Below are 19,298 nucleotides of genomic sequence, written 5' to 3'. Positions count from 1 at the left end.
ATATGACAGTGTAAACGTTTCCGGGATTCAGCCAAGGTTGATTACCAGTCTTTTTTTTTACTTTTCAAATGGTCCTGTAGCATATGTGATTTCTTTTTATCTTTTTGTATATTCCAATGTTAAGTCTGTAACCTGTTTCTACCACTCTCCAACTGAGGGCAGCTGCACAATACCCAACTGAACAAAAACGATCCCTAAAGAAAGGGTTTGCTTCTACCATAGCCATCCTTTTTGAATGCTTCCATCATATCTACATAAACTGTCAGATATGATGACTGTAAACAGAAACACATCTGACTGCAGTGAGACAACAGTTGATGCTGTCCACCTCCATATTCTTCACAGTGGTTAAGGGTATCCCTGACAGCTCAGTTGTGCACCTCTTGTCCTCTGACATGGCTGTGCTACCATCCTGTTGTACATGAGATTCTGAATACTGTTATAGCACTGCTTGGAGGAATAATGTTAAAAGCTTGAAGAAAATTGCAGGCCACAGTAATACCCAGTGGGGTTCACTCCATGTGACCTGAGTGAGTGAATTGCAGCTTTATTCGAATCGAGGTCCCAGACACGTTTTGAGAGTTCCAGCAGTGGCAAGTGGCAGAAGCTGCTGCAGGTGGCTTATGTGACATCAGGTTCACAAGCAATTAAGGTTTGGTGCTAACAATACTGTCCTGGGAGGAGAGGATTTCTTGAGCAATGAAGGCATCTTGTATACAGGAAAGGGACTCACATTTTTGGTGAAGATGAGCAGACACCCTCTAAACCAGCCTGTTAAAGAGATAATGGTGCCTCATTTCGCTCAGCAATCTTCCTAGGATCCTCGCCCCAGTTATTTAATTAAGCGATGGAAGAAAATAGCACAGAGTACTAAAATTAGTCAATTTCGTCCTTTTGAATTCATTACAAATTGATTTAAACAGGCGCGTGTGCTGCGGCATCACCAGCTACCAGGATCCCTGAACAACAGGGAGACAGAAATAGCTGCCCCCAGCATGGGAGGGCACTGGCTCCTGCATGGGGACTCTCCAGCAGCTCTGACCTAGGCCAAGGAGCCATTGGGGTAGGCCACAAATAGGCAGCTGCACCGTTTCCCTGCGTCCACTTAATCATTTACCCTGACCAGCGGCGCCCTAGGGAGACTATGGGGAAAAACTGTTCATGTGAACATGCTGTGCTACTCAGTGCCAGGGGGATTTCAAATAAAATTCAGATGCCCATGCTGCTGGATTTATGCCTTGAATATTGGTAGGAGAATAAAGTGGAGAGTGAAAACCCATGCTGGCTTTTTAGGTCAGTTGTGACAGGTCATGTTCATTGCCAATGATTGTACTATTAACATAATGGAGAACCAGGGGTTGTAAGGTTTTTTTATTGCAGTATTTAACAACTTTGAGATCTTTTTTTCCTTATGAATAATAAAGTATCATTTCAACTCATTAGAAGAGAAATTTGCCATATGATGGAAGACCGATAAGTTAAGCCATGTGACATATCCCAAAACATCAGTTTAGTGTGGCCCCTTTCTGGATTAAAATATGTTTTGCATGGTGGGGGGGAATCATTTGAGTGCAACTCAAGGTGGGAAGGTTTGCTGTTGCATTAGAAAAGGAACGTGGGCTCGATCATTCGTGCTCCAATCAATTGACTGATTGACCGAATCCCATCAAGACGTGCGTGACCCTGTGAAATGACTGGAAGACATGGATAGACAATGTCGCCATGTCCCCAGTGCTTGGTGGCTACCATCACACCAAGTGAGTCCCAAGCTCCATTAAAGCAAATCCCTGAGATTGCACTCACCTCCATGCAACCCCAATTTATCTGCAGGGGTCAGCTCACTCCCAGTTGCCTTCCACTCAACTCAATTAAAGTCACCTGTTCATGGTCCTCTCCACCTTCGAAGGTGACAAAATACAAGGTGACAAAAATACCCCCTGAAATACAAAGGGTCACACATATATCCTGCCAAGCACAGGAAGGTCATTGGCTCAAACAGTGAGGCATAAGTGGAAGAGTTAGACTGATGGATTTCAGTATGGTCTACATTAGTTGACCTTTTGCTAGTTATGACTGACATGTCACCATGTATCCATAGCTTTATCGAAACAATTATGTAATTAAATGTTCATGCATATTTTTATTAGAAGCAATGCTCTGTGGCCACAATTTTGCAGCATTTTGCTTGTGGTGTCTGTTGGGGACAGATACTAGCAATTTGCAATAGTCTTGCAGCACGGGTCACTAGCATGGCCAATGGTGGTTTTTGGTTTGAAAGGCACATATGAGATAATAAAATTTAGGGCTCTATACTTGAAGAGCTCATTAAAGAGGCATTAGGTTTAGATAATTGATGTTTGATTGTACCTCCAGGCAGCTTGTTAATGTGATAGACTTTTATGAAATTAGTAAGTTTCCAGTGACTTTTTTGTCATATTCTTTTATTATTTATTTTGCCTTTGGTGGTATTAAATGTTTTAGTTTATATTTGGAATGGGTCACAGTCACACTTTTTTACTGCTGCCATCATTTAGAAGTTGTAGATGCTTTAGGCACAATCATATGTCTTGAGAGATCCAAATATCCATATATCCATATGTCATACGAGAGATCCAACTTGAAAAAATGTAACCTATATATTTATACTCTTATTCTGGAGGAAATATTGTTTGTCTTTGCATCATGGTTAGCAGATGCTCTTTCTCAGCCTGAAATGCAGTGTTGATTTAGGCACGCTGGATCCCATTTTACAACGGAATTTTCACAGGAGCCGTTGAGATAGAGCCCCTTTCATCAGGCTATGACAGCAGAGGCTCATGTCGATATGCCTCATGATCCTTGGAGTCCACTGTGTTGCTGGCAACAGCTCAACTCTCCATCATCAAATTGGGTCCCTTCTAATAATTGGAATAAGCAGGGAGTTGTAAATTTTGGCTCTTTATGACAGGCTGGAAGTGTTGAGTGATTAAATGATGTTTTTTTTCATGGCTTTCAAGATGTTACCGTGCATTTCATATTTATTTCACATGTGGTGATACAAGTGATTTGTTGGCTTATTCCCATACAGTTTTAAGTTTATTTGCCTTTTCGAACATTAGAAAATTAGACATTAGAAAATATAGTGAATAGAAGAAATATAGTGATAGAAAACATTGACTTCAAATGTGAAAGAGATGGCAATAAGTACTTCATAAGTCTTATACGCAGGTCTCAGATGAGTTTAGAATTAAAGTTATGTGCAATCCAACTGAGTAGTTTGAATAAAAGAATGAAGTCCCAATAGGTCTCTCACTTTGATGTGACATTGAAATATCCTCAGCTACTGTTTAAATGATCAGTTTTAGAACTACTGCACTTGAATGTTGAATGAACTGATGGTTAATTTTTATTTTTTCATATAAATGTGCTGTTAAAGATGCTCTGGATATGCATACAGATGGGGACGTAGCATGTGAGTGCGCTTAGACGATGTACAGCCATGCCACACTGTATCCCACATCTGCAACAGGTTGGGCTGTCGGTCTCCATATCGTTCTGTTTTTCTTTCCTTCTTTTGATTACTCTGTGGTTGCCTTTGTTTACCTCAGTGGTGTTTTCTGTTTTGTCTTCTTTCCTCCTTCTCTCCGTTCGTCGGCCTCGCTGTCTTGCATGCACTCCTTCTCACTGCATGGTCCCCTTCGATTATGGTGGAGTACAGCTCCCCATCCCAAGGTATAAGAAGGTAAGGAGGCCAGTCCCACTGCCCCCTTTTCACAAGCCCTGAAAGTCCTGAATTGTCCCCTCCCCCTACTCCACTACCTTAGGTATTGCTGCTGGTAGTATTCCCCCTTCTGCACAGTGCTTTGATCCCTCTCAGATGTTGCAAACAGCCTGTGGAACATATGTTCACGCCTGCATATAGATGCTTATATTTGCATTAAACAAACTGCACATGAGAGCACACAGATGCACATGCATTCATCATGTCAGCTCTCCTACTTATCACGGATACTGGAGTTTATGAAGCCGGTGCCCTGCGCTAAATGCCAGTTGCACTTGTTTCCATTACGCTTGCAGAGCTATTTTTCTTTTCCAAAACGACTCCCCCGAGTCGACTCTAATGGAAACAGCAGTGTGCCCCACTCAGAATGATCCAATCAGCAAGCTTGAAATATTCAAGAACAGGTATTTCCATACATGGAACCTGCCTGCTTACTTATTAAGGTGCTTTTTGCTTCCTGCCCTTATTCCTCTCTCCTGTTACCATACCTGCTGCTTTTGTTTTCAACTCCCACCTGTACTAATTACAGGCACAGTCATAATGCAATCTGAAGGCCGTGCTTTAATTGCAGTATGCGAAGCATAGGGAACGGAAAGGCAGTGTTGTCACATCCACGTCGCATAGTCATGATTCAATGATTTATTTTAATCAGTGTTTGTTAATAATGTTACTTTTATAGCTTGTTTTCATTCCCCTTCAGTGCTGGCAAATCAGTACTGTGCAAAGGAATTTTCAGTCAGAATAAGAAAATCGTGCGTTAACCATCAGAGTTTGCATTCCTGAAAACTGTAATTGATTAACTGATTAGGGCTAATTTTGCCTGTAATTAATCAGATGTAGACGTACCTTCTTTCATGCTGTGCTGTAGTTTTGTGTTGTCATCTCCTTTTTATCATCGTTTTGTAATTTCATTATATTGTCACTCTTCATGTGTATGTGTGTGTATATATATATATATATATATATATATATATATATACACACACACACATTTCCTCCCTTCATTGTCTGTTGTCTATATTGTGTATGTGTTCTGTGGGTTGTGATTCAGGGCTGCTGTTGGAAATCTCCCTGATTACTCCCCGATTAGGTTGAAATTGGGGGTTTCAAGTAAACAAGACTTCATTTCACCAGAACTCCCTTTCATGGGGAATCAGCTGCCCCTCAGTCCTATAGCTGTTTGGGTTTGGTCCAGCTTACCTCTGCCCCTCAGTGATATTTCATTGTCTGCCAGGTAAGGCATTTTGGATAAGGTGAGAAACCAATTGAATTTAGTCTGGGAGAGCGAGGCACAAATCACGGTTTGGAAATGAAAGGCTGGACTTCTCGATATGCTGGAGTGCAATATAGCTCATAGAGCTGTTTTTCAAACTAGCTGTGCTATCAACGTGCATGAAAAATAGGGCAGCATTAATGATAGAGTACATTGCATTGCATTTTAAAGTGTGTGTGAAACACTTCAACATGTCATGGCCATTTTTCAAAATAAATGGAATGGTATATTAGTGTCCCAGCAGGTATTCAAATTGACATGATGTCAATATGAGATACTGCTCATGCATTCAATGGTATTGCATGTATTCAGCACCTAAATAGATACAGGCCCCCACAGGGCTGGAGGAATATTTATGCACTGCATATATTCACGTCTGAATATTTCATTACTACCACATTTGTTAATTTATCATTGCCTCCCCAGCCGTTACTGTGGCGACTCCCGGTCATAGATAAACACCTCCATCGATCATTAGGGCAGGCGACCACCCTGTGGGATAACCCCCGCCTCTACCCCCTGTACACAGGGCAGAGGACCATGCGCTCCTGACCATGTCCCCATGGGGAGCAAACTTTCCCCTCGTCATCCATCCACACGTTCCTGCCTTTAGTGATTGATGCTTCACTCCTCCACAGTGCCCAGTCTGACATGCTGCGGAGGAGTTGTTCTGTTGCATCACAATGTTAGCCCCGCGCAATCACCAAGGCCGGGAAGCCACTCAATTTGCAGCTACTTTCTCGCATGTATTTCCATCTTCCTTGCATTTATTTCAATATTCCCTTCTGAAAACTGTGAACATATGAGACAAATGCACTTTTGACACAAGCCACACGTTTTAGAGCAGCATACAGCAGGTCATTTCAGGTTAGATCAAGCTTCTGAAAGGCTGAAATTTGTATGAGGGCCTTTTCTGCCAGTCTAGTGTTCACTCAATATCTCAAATCAAATCTAATCTCGGGGTGAATGAATTCACTTACAATCTCCACTTCATAATACAAAATCTGTGTTGCCTGTTCACGCCTCCCTTAAAATCAGCAGCTTTCACATGACAAAGTGTAGGGTTTATTTCACTGGGCCCATACAGCTGCGCTCTAGCTGATTGGCAGCGATTCGGGATATAAACTAAACCCTGCACTGTGCTGAATTTTGCTGCTGCTGGCGTTTTGCGAGGAAAACGCCCTGTAGGCCACAGATGGGCTTTCTGTCATTGCTCCCCGATTTTTCCGCAAGTCTTTGTTGCAGGATGTTAGGAGAAAAGGCTGGGCAAGAGAATTTAACTCAATTTCCAGCCTTTATCAGATAGCGCCAAGAGGCAGCGAGAGACAGGGGAGGAAATGCAGGCGTTGCAAATTGGTATGAATGAGTAGGTGCGTGACGCTGGCATGTAGATATACTGATGCATGGTGCCCATCTGCCTCTCGCGGTGGCCGTTGCACCTTCCTCCATAATTATGATCAACTGCCTATTCACAGGAAACATGGCAATCAGAAGAGCATTAAAGTGCACTGTTCATCCAGCGCCTTCCAGCCAGCCTCACGCCTCAAATCAGAGCCGTCCTCCTTTGGGGGGGGGTGTCAGCTCTGTCACGCCATGTTCCCCAATCAGCACAAAGAGTGGGTCGCTCCGCCCACCCCTGAAAAAGGCTGAGTGGGGCTTCCTCTATCCTCATGCTGTTTCAGACCCATACCAATCCTGAATACACAGTCGATAAATAAAGCCTTATTGTCATAATTAAGGGAATTCTTCACCATTCTGCAGCATTCAGGTAAGTGGTTAGCCGCTGCAGAGAAATAGTATTTTCTGATTATGACAGTGCTATGATTATGATTGGATATCTGCTGTGCTGTTAGGAATCAGATTCTACAATGGCGTCTGTTCTTTTCAGCTCTGCGGGAGTGTGAAACCATTAAAAACTTGCTCTTACTCTGTCTTGGGAGTTATACCCGGCCTACTGTTGAATTATATCAGTCCATATCTCTGTTATATTACTGGCTTTTACTTGTTTCAGTGGGGAGAGAAGAACTTGGAACTCTAAAACAGTATGAGCCTACTGTATATTTAATGCGCCCTGCAATGCTGTACATGCATGCTTGCGCACTCACATACCACAAGAGACTTGCATTCTTCCCAGATACTCTTTTTCATTCACTGGTCTTACAAAATAACAGGCAGTGGAGCGAGGTACCCCTTGAGGCTTGCACAGTACATCATACCACTGCTAAAACACTGATGAAGGTGTTTTACACAGAATAGTTTCAGAAAGAGCTACGTAAAAGACATAAAACGGAGCCAGCCTACTTGTCAGAAACACAACTGCATGCCTGCTACATATAGCTAACTACATCTTGACTGATTCTCTTGGATACATGTTGAAGATACTGGCAATACATGACATGTGAGAGGAGGCACTCTCACCTTTTTTGTGAATTTCTTTTTCATGGCAGATCATATGGAGGCACACTCACACAGTGTACACACACTCACAAGAGCATGCACACTCACACACACACACACACACAAACCACTCCGCGCATCTCGGGGGCTGTTCGATGTTGAGCACTATCAAAGAGAATGTCCATCTGTGTTCCCACACAAACATCTGGCAGAACTGGCGGATCTAAACCACCTTTGTAGATCAGATGAGACTCCGCTGTTTGTTCTTAAAGAGAGGCAGAAAGCAGAGGCACTGAATGGCTCTGAAATCGAGCTTCAGGCAGGGCAAATGTCTGCCAAGAGCAGGCAGGCTTTGAAGCGAGCAGCTCCTTCTACTCGGCACAAACCTGTCGCTGATCCTCCCCTAATGTTTTCACCACAGAAACGAGGGGCGAACCCAAGAACGTGTCTCTTAATTACGCACTCACATAAAGAGCGGAGCGACGCAAGGCCCCGCAGAAACGCCAGTGATCAGTTTCCACCGTGGCGTAGAGGAGCGGAAAAAAACGTTAATTGCGATCACTGTTCTGACGAGAGGTCTCGATGTTGGGCGGAAGCCGCGGCCCTCTGTGACAGTGCGAAAAGCGCTCATCCCACACATGGCTGAGCACATGGGCTGGTGAGATGACGCAGATGCCTGCTCTGGGTAAAAATAAATGAATTAATTAAAATAAAAAAACTTTACAGAGGGGCACAGAATGAACTAATGCCAGCGTGATGCTGCCGACAGCAGGAGATAATCAAGTTGCAGAGAGTTGGAGATGGAAGTAATTACTTTTCTTCGTATGGCTACTGCTAGCTGCAGGTTGTATCTGTGCAGAACTCATAACCGCCTAACACGGGGACCACGCCAACACTGCCCATCCCCTTTTAAGATGAGGGGAGCTGGCCTGCTCACAATAGACATTAAATACTGATGGGAAATGACATTTTTTAACTTAAGATTCCATGCCTCTGAGTTATCACTAAAGGGCACCAGTCAGTGATTTAACATTATCAATTAATTAGCATTTAAGACGAGACCACATGTAATGCACTTCAGGTTGTTTAATCAGTAGAGCCCAATAATGAGACAACACAACTTTTAAACATGTAAGATTTTTAACACTTACAGGAGATGCAGTGGAACTGTAATTCAAACGTCAAGGGAAGTCAAAAAACTAGACAATGTAAGATGGAAAGTGAATTTTAAATTAATTATTTAAAATGAGTGTTAACCTTATTAGAATAAACATACAAATGCACACTTTATTAGATATTAGAAGAACTAATTGCAAGTCAGTCTCATCCTGTACAAAGAGATATTCTGAAAATGTCAGTCTAAATTATAACATGTTGTGAAATTCAATCTGTCTGGATGGTTGTTGGAAACAGTCTTACGCTCCCAGCTGCTGGTTCACCACAGGAGCCTGCATGCTGGGGCTGTGTCCTTTGTTCGGCATGCAACCTTGTGGTCACGTGGTTGGATGCTGGGGTATTTTGGCTGTGCTGACACTGAAGAAGCTCTGTTGAATCATTCACTGATCTGGTTAGTTTAGATTTCCCACTGGAGCTGACTTTTAGACACAGTAATTGTCACTTCTGAGAGTTTCCCATCACTCTCATTTGACTGAAGAAATGAGCCTTGTTATGAACTTATTATAAATTGCCACAACCTGGTTATTGTAACTCAGTATTAATTCAGTCTGTTGTCTTGGAGTCACTTTTACTCAGTCATGATACTAGTTACTCCAAGTTTGGTTTAAAAATATTTTCAGTAGGATATTCTGCCTGAGTGCTAGGCTGGTAATCCAACTATCAGAAGTTGATGGATGGATAGATGGATAGCCATCACAATCACAGTTGAAAACAACCTCCCTCTGTTTTTTTGGGTGAAGGGACTGTCTGTGCAAAAAGGGGAGCAACTTTTTTCTTCAGAAGGTTAGAACTGCTCACGACAGTGTTGTAGTGAAAGTACTGTTAGGTTCAACATTAAGGTGTCTGAACAGAGCAGCAGTTAAAAGGTGGTGCTGCAAATCTGTATCATACTGGGCAAGTAAAGAGGTTAATTATGTACCTAGCCACCACTGTATGTTGAAGCAGTGCTTTTGGTACCTTCTGAAAAGAAAGGCCAGTTTCTGCTTGTCCAGAATCAGGGCTGATTAACCTTGAAGAATTACTGGATTCTGGATTCCTGCACATTGTGTTTTACGGTTTCTCTCCACTGTCCATCCAACTGCAGATCAATTTGACTGCTGTCAGGAGTTATAAGAGTCGACTAGCTGAGGTTGGTGAGGTGTGCAGCCACCGCAGGGAATGCACATCTGTATCCAGTGCATCACTGTTCTTGCAGTCCCAAGGAAAATCAAACGTAAAAGTAGAGGCTTACTGAATGCACTGCCCATGGATCCTTGGCTAGTTAGTTGCGTAACTAAACTGTCAATTAGACAAATGACATCATTTTAAGCAAATGTTAGTTAATGAAAGAAATGGCATTAATATGGCCTGGTGTTGTGAAATCAAATGAAATAATATAATAAACAAAGGTGTCACTCCAGGGTGAATTGGTGTTGGCCTGCAGAGAATGCACTGTAGTCCCTGACTGCCTGCCTCTGCTGTGAAGCATTCATTAATTTGCAACTAGTGAAAAATGCAGCACTAGCCCAAAAAATATATATATATTTTTTGTCAGTGAATGAAAGCTCCTTTATTTTAAAGAAGATCAGAATTGAAGCATGATTAGGTTTTTGAACAGGGGAAAAAGAGAGGAGATGGGAAGTACAAAGGGAAATCCCACCAATACAGAGCTTTGATTTACAAGCTTGACGTACCGTATATCTCCACCACATAGATTCACTGAGGCCACCTAGGAATGGTTTGTGAAACACATCAAAACAAGGTCCTTTCCATGTGCACTAACTGACGTCAGCTCTCATACAGTACATCCTCTTAACTACGTTATTCAATGTGTACCAGTACAGAACACTCTGGCTAAAAACAAATAATCTCACTTAAATGGATGTGGGGACAAAACTGTAGAAAAAGGGATGGCTTCTAGAGAAGCAGAAATAATGAATATGTTGCATACAGTAAGAATAAACTGCATTAAACAGAAATTGACCAATCTCCTCTCGGTGGTTATCTGAGTTTGATTAAAGCTTGATCTGAGTTGCTGAGAGTACTTTGAAATGAATCTTGAAAGCCCAGTTTCCACAGCACAGGTTGGAGAATTAGCAGCTCCTGGGTGGGAAATGGAGATTTGGTTTATACAGAAAAAAAAATCCAGCCTGCCCCAAGCATCTGGGAGATTCACATCCTCAGACAGGAAAGCATAGCTGGATGCTTGTGGAAGTCAAGGTAGCCCTAGGAACAGAGGAGCTCTTATCAAGCAACAATAATTATGCTTAAACATGGTGAGGAAATGGCACAGCTATGTGATTTTAATGCTTAAAAGCATTGAAATTGATAGCAGTTGCAGAATCGATAGCCTTTCGATACACATCACTTGTGCCCTATTTTCTCCCATTTCAAGTTCACATGCTAATACACATGCAAAGAACATGCCAATGCCAGCATTGCTGTACAGAAACAAATACGCCAAAGAATACTCATAACAATGAATGCAATTCCATCTGAAGAACTACCTAGAGAGCAGTTCAGTGTTATTCGATTCTTCCCACTATGACAGTAATGGCTGTATGCAGTGCAGCCTCAGTACTATTCAGACTTCAGAGAGATGAACGTGGCCTGCTTCGGCGCAGAGACCCGATTACATTTGATAATGCGTAAGCATTTATTTCTTTGACATCAAGCTGAAAAAGGCTGATCAGTGAAACCAATAAATCCACACCCAGAAGTTATTTCTCATGTCCCACATGATCAGCTCAGATGTTTTTTTGTTTTTCTCTTGTTTTCATGTGCAGATAGCATGCAGTGAGTAATCCGGCATAAAAATCTGCAGATTTCTGCAAAAGCCATCAGAATAAGACAACATGATCACAGTTACTTGCTTTCACAGTGGCCTGTGAATCATACCAAGAATACTGTTCAACAGTGCTGAGTAGACTATGGTCACTGGAAGTCTTTCACTGAGGCACCAAATGAGACACTCACCATTGCACTTCAGATTCAACCCCAGATGAACTCTCCCTGAATTTAGCTGAAAACTAAGTGCCATCTGCCAACAGGCATCTTGCTGATGTTTTATTGATTGCAACCATCACAACCTGTTCTGGCTGTTTGAATTGCATTGAAGCAAGCTGCAGGAAGGCCCATTTCTCAATGCTTATTGAGGTTGCAATCACCCAATAGATGAAAGGTGTGGACATAGAAGATATAAGTACTGCTGTTTATATCTTGCTGTGTGACAAGACACATATCAGATACACTATATGGCCAAAGGTATGTGGACACCCCTCCTAATTATTGAGTTCAGGTGTTTCAGCCACACCGATTGTTAGCAGGTGCATAAAATCAGGCACATAGCCATGCAATCTCCATAGACAAACTTTGGAAGTAGAATGGGTCGTACTGGAGAGCTCAGTGACTTTAAATGTGGCACTGTCATAGGATGCCATCTTTGCCACGAGTGAAACTTATACAGCAGGGCCGCCGAGTGCTGAAGCACGTAGCACGTAAAAACCGCCTATCCTCTGTTGAATCATTCACTACAGAGTTCCAAACTGTTTCTGGCTGCAACATCAGCACAAGAACTGTGCATTTGGAGCTTCATGAAATGGGTTTTCATGGCTGAGCAGCTGCACACAAGCCCATGTTCACTATGTGCAATGCCAAGCAACTGCTGGAGTGGTGCAAAGCCACTGGACCACCACTGGTCTCTGAAGCAGTGGAAACGCATTCTGTGGAGTGATGAATCACGCTTCACTATCTGGCAGTCTGGTGGACAAATCTGGGTTTGGTAGATGCCAGGAGAGCGCTGCCTACCGGAATGCACAGTGCCTACTGTAAAGTTTGGTGGAGAAGGGATAATGGTCTGGGGCTGTTTTTCAGGGTTTGGGCTAGGCCCCTTAGTTCCAGTGAAGAGTAATATTGTTGCTACAGCATACAAAGACATTTTAGACAATTGTATGCTTCTAACTTTGTGACAACAGTTTGGGGAAGGCCCTTTCCTGTTCCAGCATGACTGTGCCCCTGTGCACAAAACAACGTCCATAAAGACATGGTTTGACGAGTTTGGTGTGGAGGAACTCCAGTGGCCTGCACAGAGCCCTGACCTCAACCCCATTGAACACCTTTGGGATGAATTAGAATGCCGATTGCAAGCCAGGCCTTCTCATCCAACATCAGTGCCTGACCTCACAAATGCTCTTTTGGCTGAATGGGCATTCCCACAGACACACTCCAAAATCTTGTGGAAAGCCTTCCCAGAAGAGTGAAAGCTGTTATAGCTGCAAAAGGGGGGTGGGGGCAACTCCATATTAATGCCCATAGTTTTGGAATTGTATGTCCAATAAGCTCATATAGGTGTCATGGTCAGGTGTCCACATACTTTTGGCCATATAGTGTGTGAGCCGGGTGTGTTATTCTGTGTAGGCCAAAGTACACAGTATTCCTACGCAGAGATCCTTACTAACATGAGAATGATAAAGGAACTGTGAAAAGTGATTGATTCATTTCTGGCGAAGACCAAGAAGGGCAATTTCTCAAGCTTACCAGATATGACAGCACTGAGGCAAGATAAGTTGCAAGGTGGGCAAGACGAGACTGTCAGAGTGTTTAGATCAGCGATAATGGAAATGGGCCATTATAATGGTTAGATAACCAGCAGAAGAAGTGCTAATGTGGTGGGGGGCTATGTATTCTGCATTCTTTTATCCTTTTATTGTTCGACATGGAGATTTACATCAAGCTCCATGTTATGATGATAAGGAGCCTCAAAGAAAGTGGAGATGAAGGGTATCCCCAGTCTCTGGATAGCACTGCACACGTGGAAGTACACCAAGTATTCAATAAGCAAAACACAGTCTTCCTCTCAGAAGAGGCATCGAAATCTTTGAAGAGGTAGATTGATGGCACATACCATGTTCGTGTTGAGCAGAGCAGGCTACTGTTCTTAGCTTGAGGAGAAATATGCCTGTTATGATTGTTGAGGTGAAACGTACAGATGAGCCCACATGCTCTGTGGCCACTGTTTCAGCAGTTTGACACCTGCGTTAATTAAAAGAAAATTGTAAACAGTTTGCTCAAACATGGCATCATTGGGCTGACACAAAATGTTTGGCTTTTCAGTCTCTTGTTTGACACCCAGATGTTCCCAGCAGTTATAATTAGTCATTCAGTGTCTTGTTCATTTTTCATCACTCCTCCTCGCTTCATTCCCAACTTGTTAAATCAGTTTTGATCAAGCATTGTTATCAAGACGGATATCAGAGTTTAAGAGTATATAGTGTGGGATATCTTGGTGTCAAAGATAAATCGATCTCTTGCTTTTCAAAGAGCTTGACATGCTGCGCGTGATGCATTTGTCAGGGAGGAATGCGCATGGACTTGAAGTAGATGTCAGAAATTCAGCATCAAAGATCCGCATCAAGCCTGAAGCTGTATATGTATCAGTGGCAGCTGGTGAGCTGGAAACAGGGGAAGCCTGAACACTACCTTTAAATCTATCATTACTTTCAACCTGTTCCCCTTTATCCTCCTTGATTAACAATAAAACAAATCCTTCACAGAATAATCGACACCAATCGAGTAATTAGAATAAATGATTATGCTTACGAAGCACCGCAGATTGTCTGAAATTTGTGTGCTATTGCAAAAGCTACAGCATGCGATTGTTTAATTAAGTGGCAAGTAATCCCAAAGCTTTCTCTTAAATGTTTCACATTATAGCTATCTTGTGTTACAAAATTAATATTACAAAACGGAGCTAAATTTAGTTAAATCGATGTAAATTACTGAGAATAAGCTTTTAGGTTACGTTGAGTGCAATGAACAATACTGTTTGGAACACAGACCTCACAAAAGCTGTGATGTGTCATGAGCATTTAACAAAATTTAATCGATAAATGCAATCCTTGTTAATTATACAATCTCACGTTGTAGCTTTCGCAAGAACACAAGGTACAGACAATCTGGTGTTTCACGAGCATAATTATTTGTTCTAATTACGCAATTGGTGTCGATTATTCTGTGAATTATTATCCAAAGAGGATAAAGGGGAACAGGTTGTAAGCAATGATAGATTTAAAGGTAGTGTTTAGGCTTCCCCTCTTTCCAGCTCACCAGCTACCACTGATATGTATGTCTGATGTTTCAGCCTTTTCTTGCTACATTTCTCTGTATTATTCAGTACAGACGTGAAGAGAGAGCAAAACTGCTCTGAGCCTGTACCATCTGTGTCTGTCAATCATATAAGTCTTCTAAATGATATATTGATGCAAATTATCTGCGAAATTAACCTGACATTCTGTGCAGGTTAAAAATGCAGCTATGTCAGATAGATGCAGACACCCACACACTGGTAATGACTAAAGAGGTGATGAGAGGGGTCAGAGGACATACTGTCACTGAAAGCCACAGTGTGTTTCAAAGATTTGGGGCATTCCCTTATGTTTCAGTTTGCCGAATAGTGTGAGTTGTCTCACTTGGTATTCAGTTGAAGAACAGGCTGGTTTCCAGCCCTGCGGGCTTAGAATTCCCAGTGCTGTAGTAAACTCAGTTCTTTTAGCATTTGTACCCTAAATGCCTGAAAACTGTCTGTCTCCCACAGGGACTCAAACCAATGGATCACAATGGACTTTCAGATCCCTACGTTAAACTCCACCTGCTGCCTGGAGCCAGTAAGGTAAATATATCTTTCTATTAGAAAGCAAGAATTTACAATTGAGAAGGTACTTTTTGACCCACTGTGCATATGCGCGTGTATGTCTGAGGGAATTTCATTCATTGATCACTTCAGGAATCCTACTGTATTGTACCTATCATCTGGACATATAGAAAGCATAATTTGATTCATCAGTAGGTGTATTGACTGGTCAGTTAGATGATTGGTTGCTGACTGATGGACTGAATGGTTGGTTAGTTGGTCCTAAAGGATAATAGATTGATCGATTGATTGATTGATTGGTTGGTTTCTTGGTACATTATTCTTAACCTAAAGCAATCTTTTTGAGAGATGACTTATTTTTGCTGGTGTATTTCAAGAGGTTTGACTACTTTAATCAAATCGCCCATGTAATCCCTTCGGACCATGACAGTTTCCTTCACTGTCTGTGACCATTTCCAGAACAAAAATCACTGTTGTGCCTCTTATTGGAATTCATAACTGTTCTTCCTCTCTGCTGCTACCTTTCTCTCTGTCTTGCCAACAATCCACTTAGCAGCTGACAACAATATTTAGGTCTCCATATTTCAGTATTGAATAAACTGCATGACCTAGAAGTGGTCTTTCCTTGAGCTAGTCATTAGATAATAGATTGAAAGCGTATTCTGACATGAGGAATTCATACTGGGGCCAGATGATGCCCACATGCATGGCAGCTGTAATGAGCTGCAGACGCTTCTCCTTGTTCTTTGTTGAATTACTGCTCGCATCTGGGCCTTCTGTGCACCTCTGTGCATGACCTCCCAAGGTGAGGAGCATGCTCAACTGTCTTTACTCACAACTTCTTGGCATAATGCTACCATAGAACAAATTTTAAGACCTCAGTTTGCACTAAGCGGTGATGTAGTGTGTGTAGCTTTGTGGTCAACATTAAAAGAACTACCCATACTGGATTTTTTCTACTCTCACACTTTCACAGCATTGGGCACTCAGTTTTCCGCCACAATGGCTCAATTTCTCACTGCAGTGTTTCTGCGCGATGTGTCTCTGTGGAGCACGAGGGATAACCGGCCAGACTCTGACGCTGCCCAGCCTCTCCATGTACGTCAAGAGTCATCCGTCATCCAGCTGAGCATTATGGTGCAGAAATCCTCAGCACCCATGGCCCAGCAATCGCGTCAGTGGCTGAGTGGTGTGAAAAAAGCTAGCATGAGATCATTTGCTGGCAGAAAGAGTGGTGGGATTGATTTAACCAGCAGCTCAGGGCTCTGAGGGGAAGAGGGCTCGTTAAGGAAGGGAAACGTGGCAGCAATGTTGATGTTGTGTTTCGAGACAAGAGAGAGACAGTGGGGTGCTAGAGAGGAAGAGTGCCACAGGTGACGTGTACATAGACCGCATTGACAGGCTGGGCTCCTTTAGAGAACTATTCAGATATATAGGTATATAGTCTTTTGACTATGTCAGTTTATCCCGTTGAAAATAAAACTTGAATTTGGGCCTGCCTGGGAGCCATTTTGGACAGGTATTATCTACCACATCTATGACAAAGGCTGCTTTGGTGTTCTAGAATGGCAGGTTCTCTACATGTTCAGCCGTTGAGAAACTGGAAAAGGAGAAATGGCGACCCTGGATGGGGCATCAGTCCATTACACTGCACACTCAGATAAGGATCATTTAAAGGTGCTAATCAAACCTAGACAAACTTTTTGCACAGTGTCAGAACGCCATGTATGCCACAAGAAGAAAATACAAACTCCACAACAACAGAGCCAGATTCACGCCCCAGGGCCGGGAAGACAAAGCACTTCCTACAATGCACCACCCACATCCATAGTTTATTCAATATCTATTTTTAAAAGCACTAGTTATTATAGATAACTCCCTTTACAGTTGTGGCACAGAAGGCCGGTTCATCTGTGTCCTACATGAATATAAAATGAATAATGCTAATAGCCCTCCAAACTGTGTGGAAACAGAGCAAAGTAAGCATACACTGAAGGTCTATTTGTGTAGTCAGATTTTAATTTGGAGGTCTGAAGACTCTGATTTGATTTCCCTTCATATCTTCTGTGTGTCTAATGAGAGAAAATGCATGTTTTTTCAGCTTCAATAACATGAATCAATCTACAGAAAAGTACGCCACATTATCAGGAGATGAGCAACAGCAAAATAGTATACCAGATACCCATCAAATTCTTGTAGATGCATTGTGATGGATATATTAAACGCCCCGCTCTTAATAATTGTCTTCTCATTAGTCTCCCAACACGTTTTAATGTGCCTGTATTTTTTAAATAATTGCAATCTGGGGCTCCCATATTTTAATGATGAAAATTAGTTAACACCCTTGCCCTGACACCTAAGCACTGGCATCAACATGTGTAAACGAATAGGAAAATACATCTTGTCTGGTTTTCTGTGAGACCCAGGCCTTGCATGGTTCAATTAATACATTTGAACTATCCTGTCATCTGCAACTGTTCTGTGGCTACATGAGTGTGGGACTCTTTCGTATTATTTTAAAATGGCACTGTTGCTGTAGAAAAACAAGATGGGCCTCCTCACAAGAAGCTAGAGAAATTATCTCTACCACATGCTTTTGCAAGCTGTTTTTGACCCACAAACTACTGCCTTTTATTGACCATTGTACAGTGCGGGTTGGTACTGCTAATCATTCACCCAAATGGTTACAGTTTCTCCTTCTCTCTCTCTCTCTCTCTCTCTCTCTCTCTCTCCCCTAATAGTGTTTTTTTTTTCCTTTCACCTAGGCCAATAAGCTGCGCACCAAGACCTTGCGCAATACCCTCAACCCTGTCTGGAGCGAGACCCTGACTTACTACGGCATCACTGATGAGGATATGGTCCGCAAAACACTCAGGTACTGCATGTGTGATGTGCATTCAGTCACATGGCCATCAGCTGCCTCTGTTGTGGAGGCAGAACATTGTGTATTTCTGTATGATAAACATATAGAGACATAATTTCACAGTAATAAAGCGAGATGAAGAAGGATGTTTCATCTCCACTTTCACTTTCTCCACATCTTCAATCTGGACGTTTATCTGAATATTAGTTCCGTCCCTCCTCTATCTGCTTAATAATTTATATTTGAATTCATATTAAGAGATAAGGAAACATTCATTACCAGGGGCTTTAAGAAAACTCTAGGTCAAGCTCTCACTCTTACTCAGATTGAGAAGATCTTAGTACTTTTCACTGCAGCATTCATCTTGGCCTTGGGGTTTTAGTCACTGATTGGTTACACTGTGATATATGAGCGGCCTCTTCGGCTTGGCTCGTTGCGCACGGGCTGCTGTCATATGAGGTGCTAAGCATGACAGACAATTCAGAGAACACCAAGGGGTTCTGGAAGGTCCTCCTGTTGTCATGTTTCCAAAGCAGTGACAGATGACGCCTCTGGATGTGCTGTTTTGGGCCATTGATTGTACAGGTGGAACTGCTGAAGCTCAGACAGTGTTTGTTAGGCATGCACTAAACAGCGCCCTCTTGTGGGTGTGTCATCTCAGCAAGGGAATTGAGGTGATGTTAAAATTTCCCAGCTTGCTTGCCGGTGTGCATTAAAGCAGAGTGCTTAGCCCCATGGCTCAGAGCTCTGTTAGCATGACATGCTGTTTTGATTGGAAATGTAATTTTTGGACATCTTTGTCCCACAAGGACAATGAATATTTAAAGAAATTAAGAGAAAATTCATAAGAATTGACAAGAGTCATTGCATCAGAAAACAAGTTCCTCTCATTATTTTATATATTACTTTCCGTGATGAACAAATTAGTCTTGTGAAATTGGTTTTTAGAGGTTGCTCAAGCATAATAATGTTATGCCTCAGTAATGTTCGGGTTCTTTATGCTTTCTAAGCAACATGTAGAGCCTGCTTAATCAGGGGATCCTTCATGTGTGGCCAATGATTGACTTGATTTGATCTGCAGAAACAATTTGATTGGCTAAAATCAGTAAGTCATCTAAGCCCATGGCACAGTAGTTTAGTGCTTTTTCTTACTTTATTAATAGTGAAATTATATAGAAGTGCATAGTGTAAATACAGTATA

The 19,298-nt window shown here is 42.2% G+C and overlaps 1 protein-coding gene across 1 annotated transcript in view; it reads left to right on the top strand.

Moving 5' to 3' along the window:
- Positions 1-19,298, top strand: part of LOC118774962 (double C2-like domain-containing protein beta) — an 81,775-nt gene that overhangs the window by 35,858 nt on the left and 26,619 nt on the right. Inside the window, exons 3-4 of the mRNA XM_036524601.1 lie at positions 15,178-15,252; positions 18,000-18,109. Coding sequence (XP_036380494.1) covers positions 15,178-15,252; positions 18,000-18,109 — 185 coding nt within the window. The remainder of the gene's footprint in view (positions 1-15,177; positions 15,253-17,999; positions 18,110-19,298) is intronic.

Source organism: Megalops cyprinoides, chromosome 3, assembly GCF_013368585.1.
Source record: "Megalops cyprinoides isolate fMegCyp1 chromosome 3, fMegCyp1.pri, whole genome shotgun sequence".
Lineage (NCBI taxonomy): Eukaryota > Metazoa > Chordata > Actinopteri > Elopiformes > Megalopidae > Megalops > Megalops cyprinoides.
Note: the sequence above shows the minus strand (reverse complement) of the source record. Positions and strands in the feature narration are given on the sequence as shown.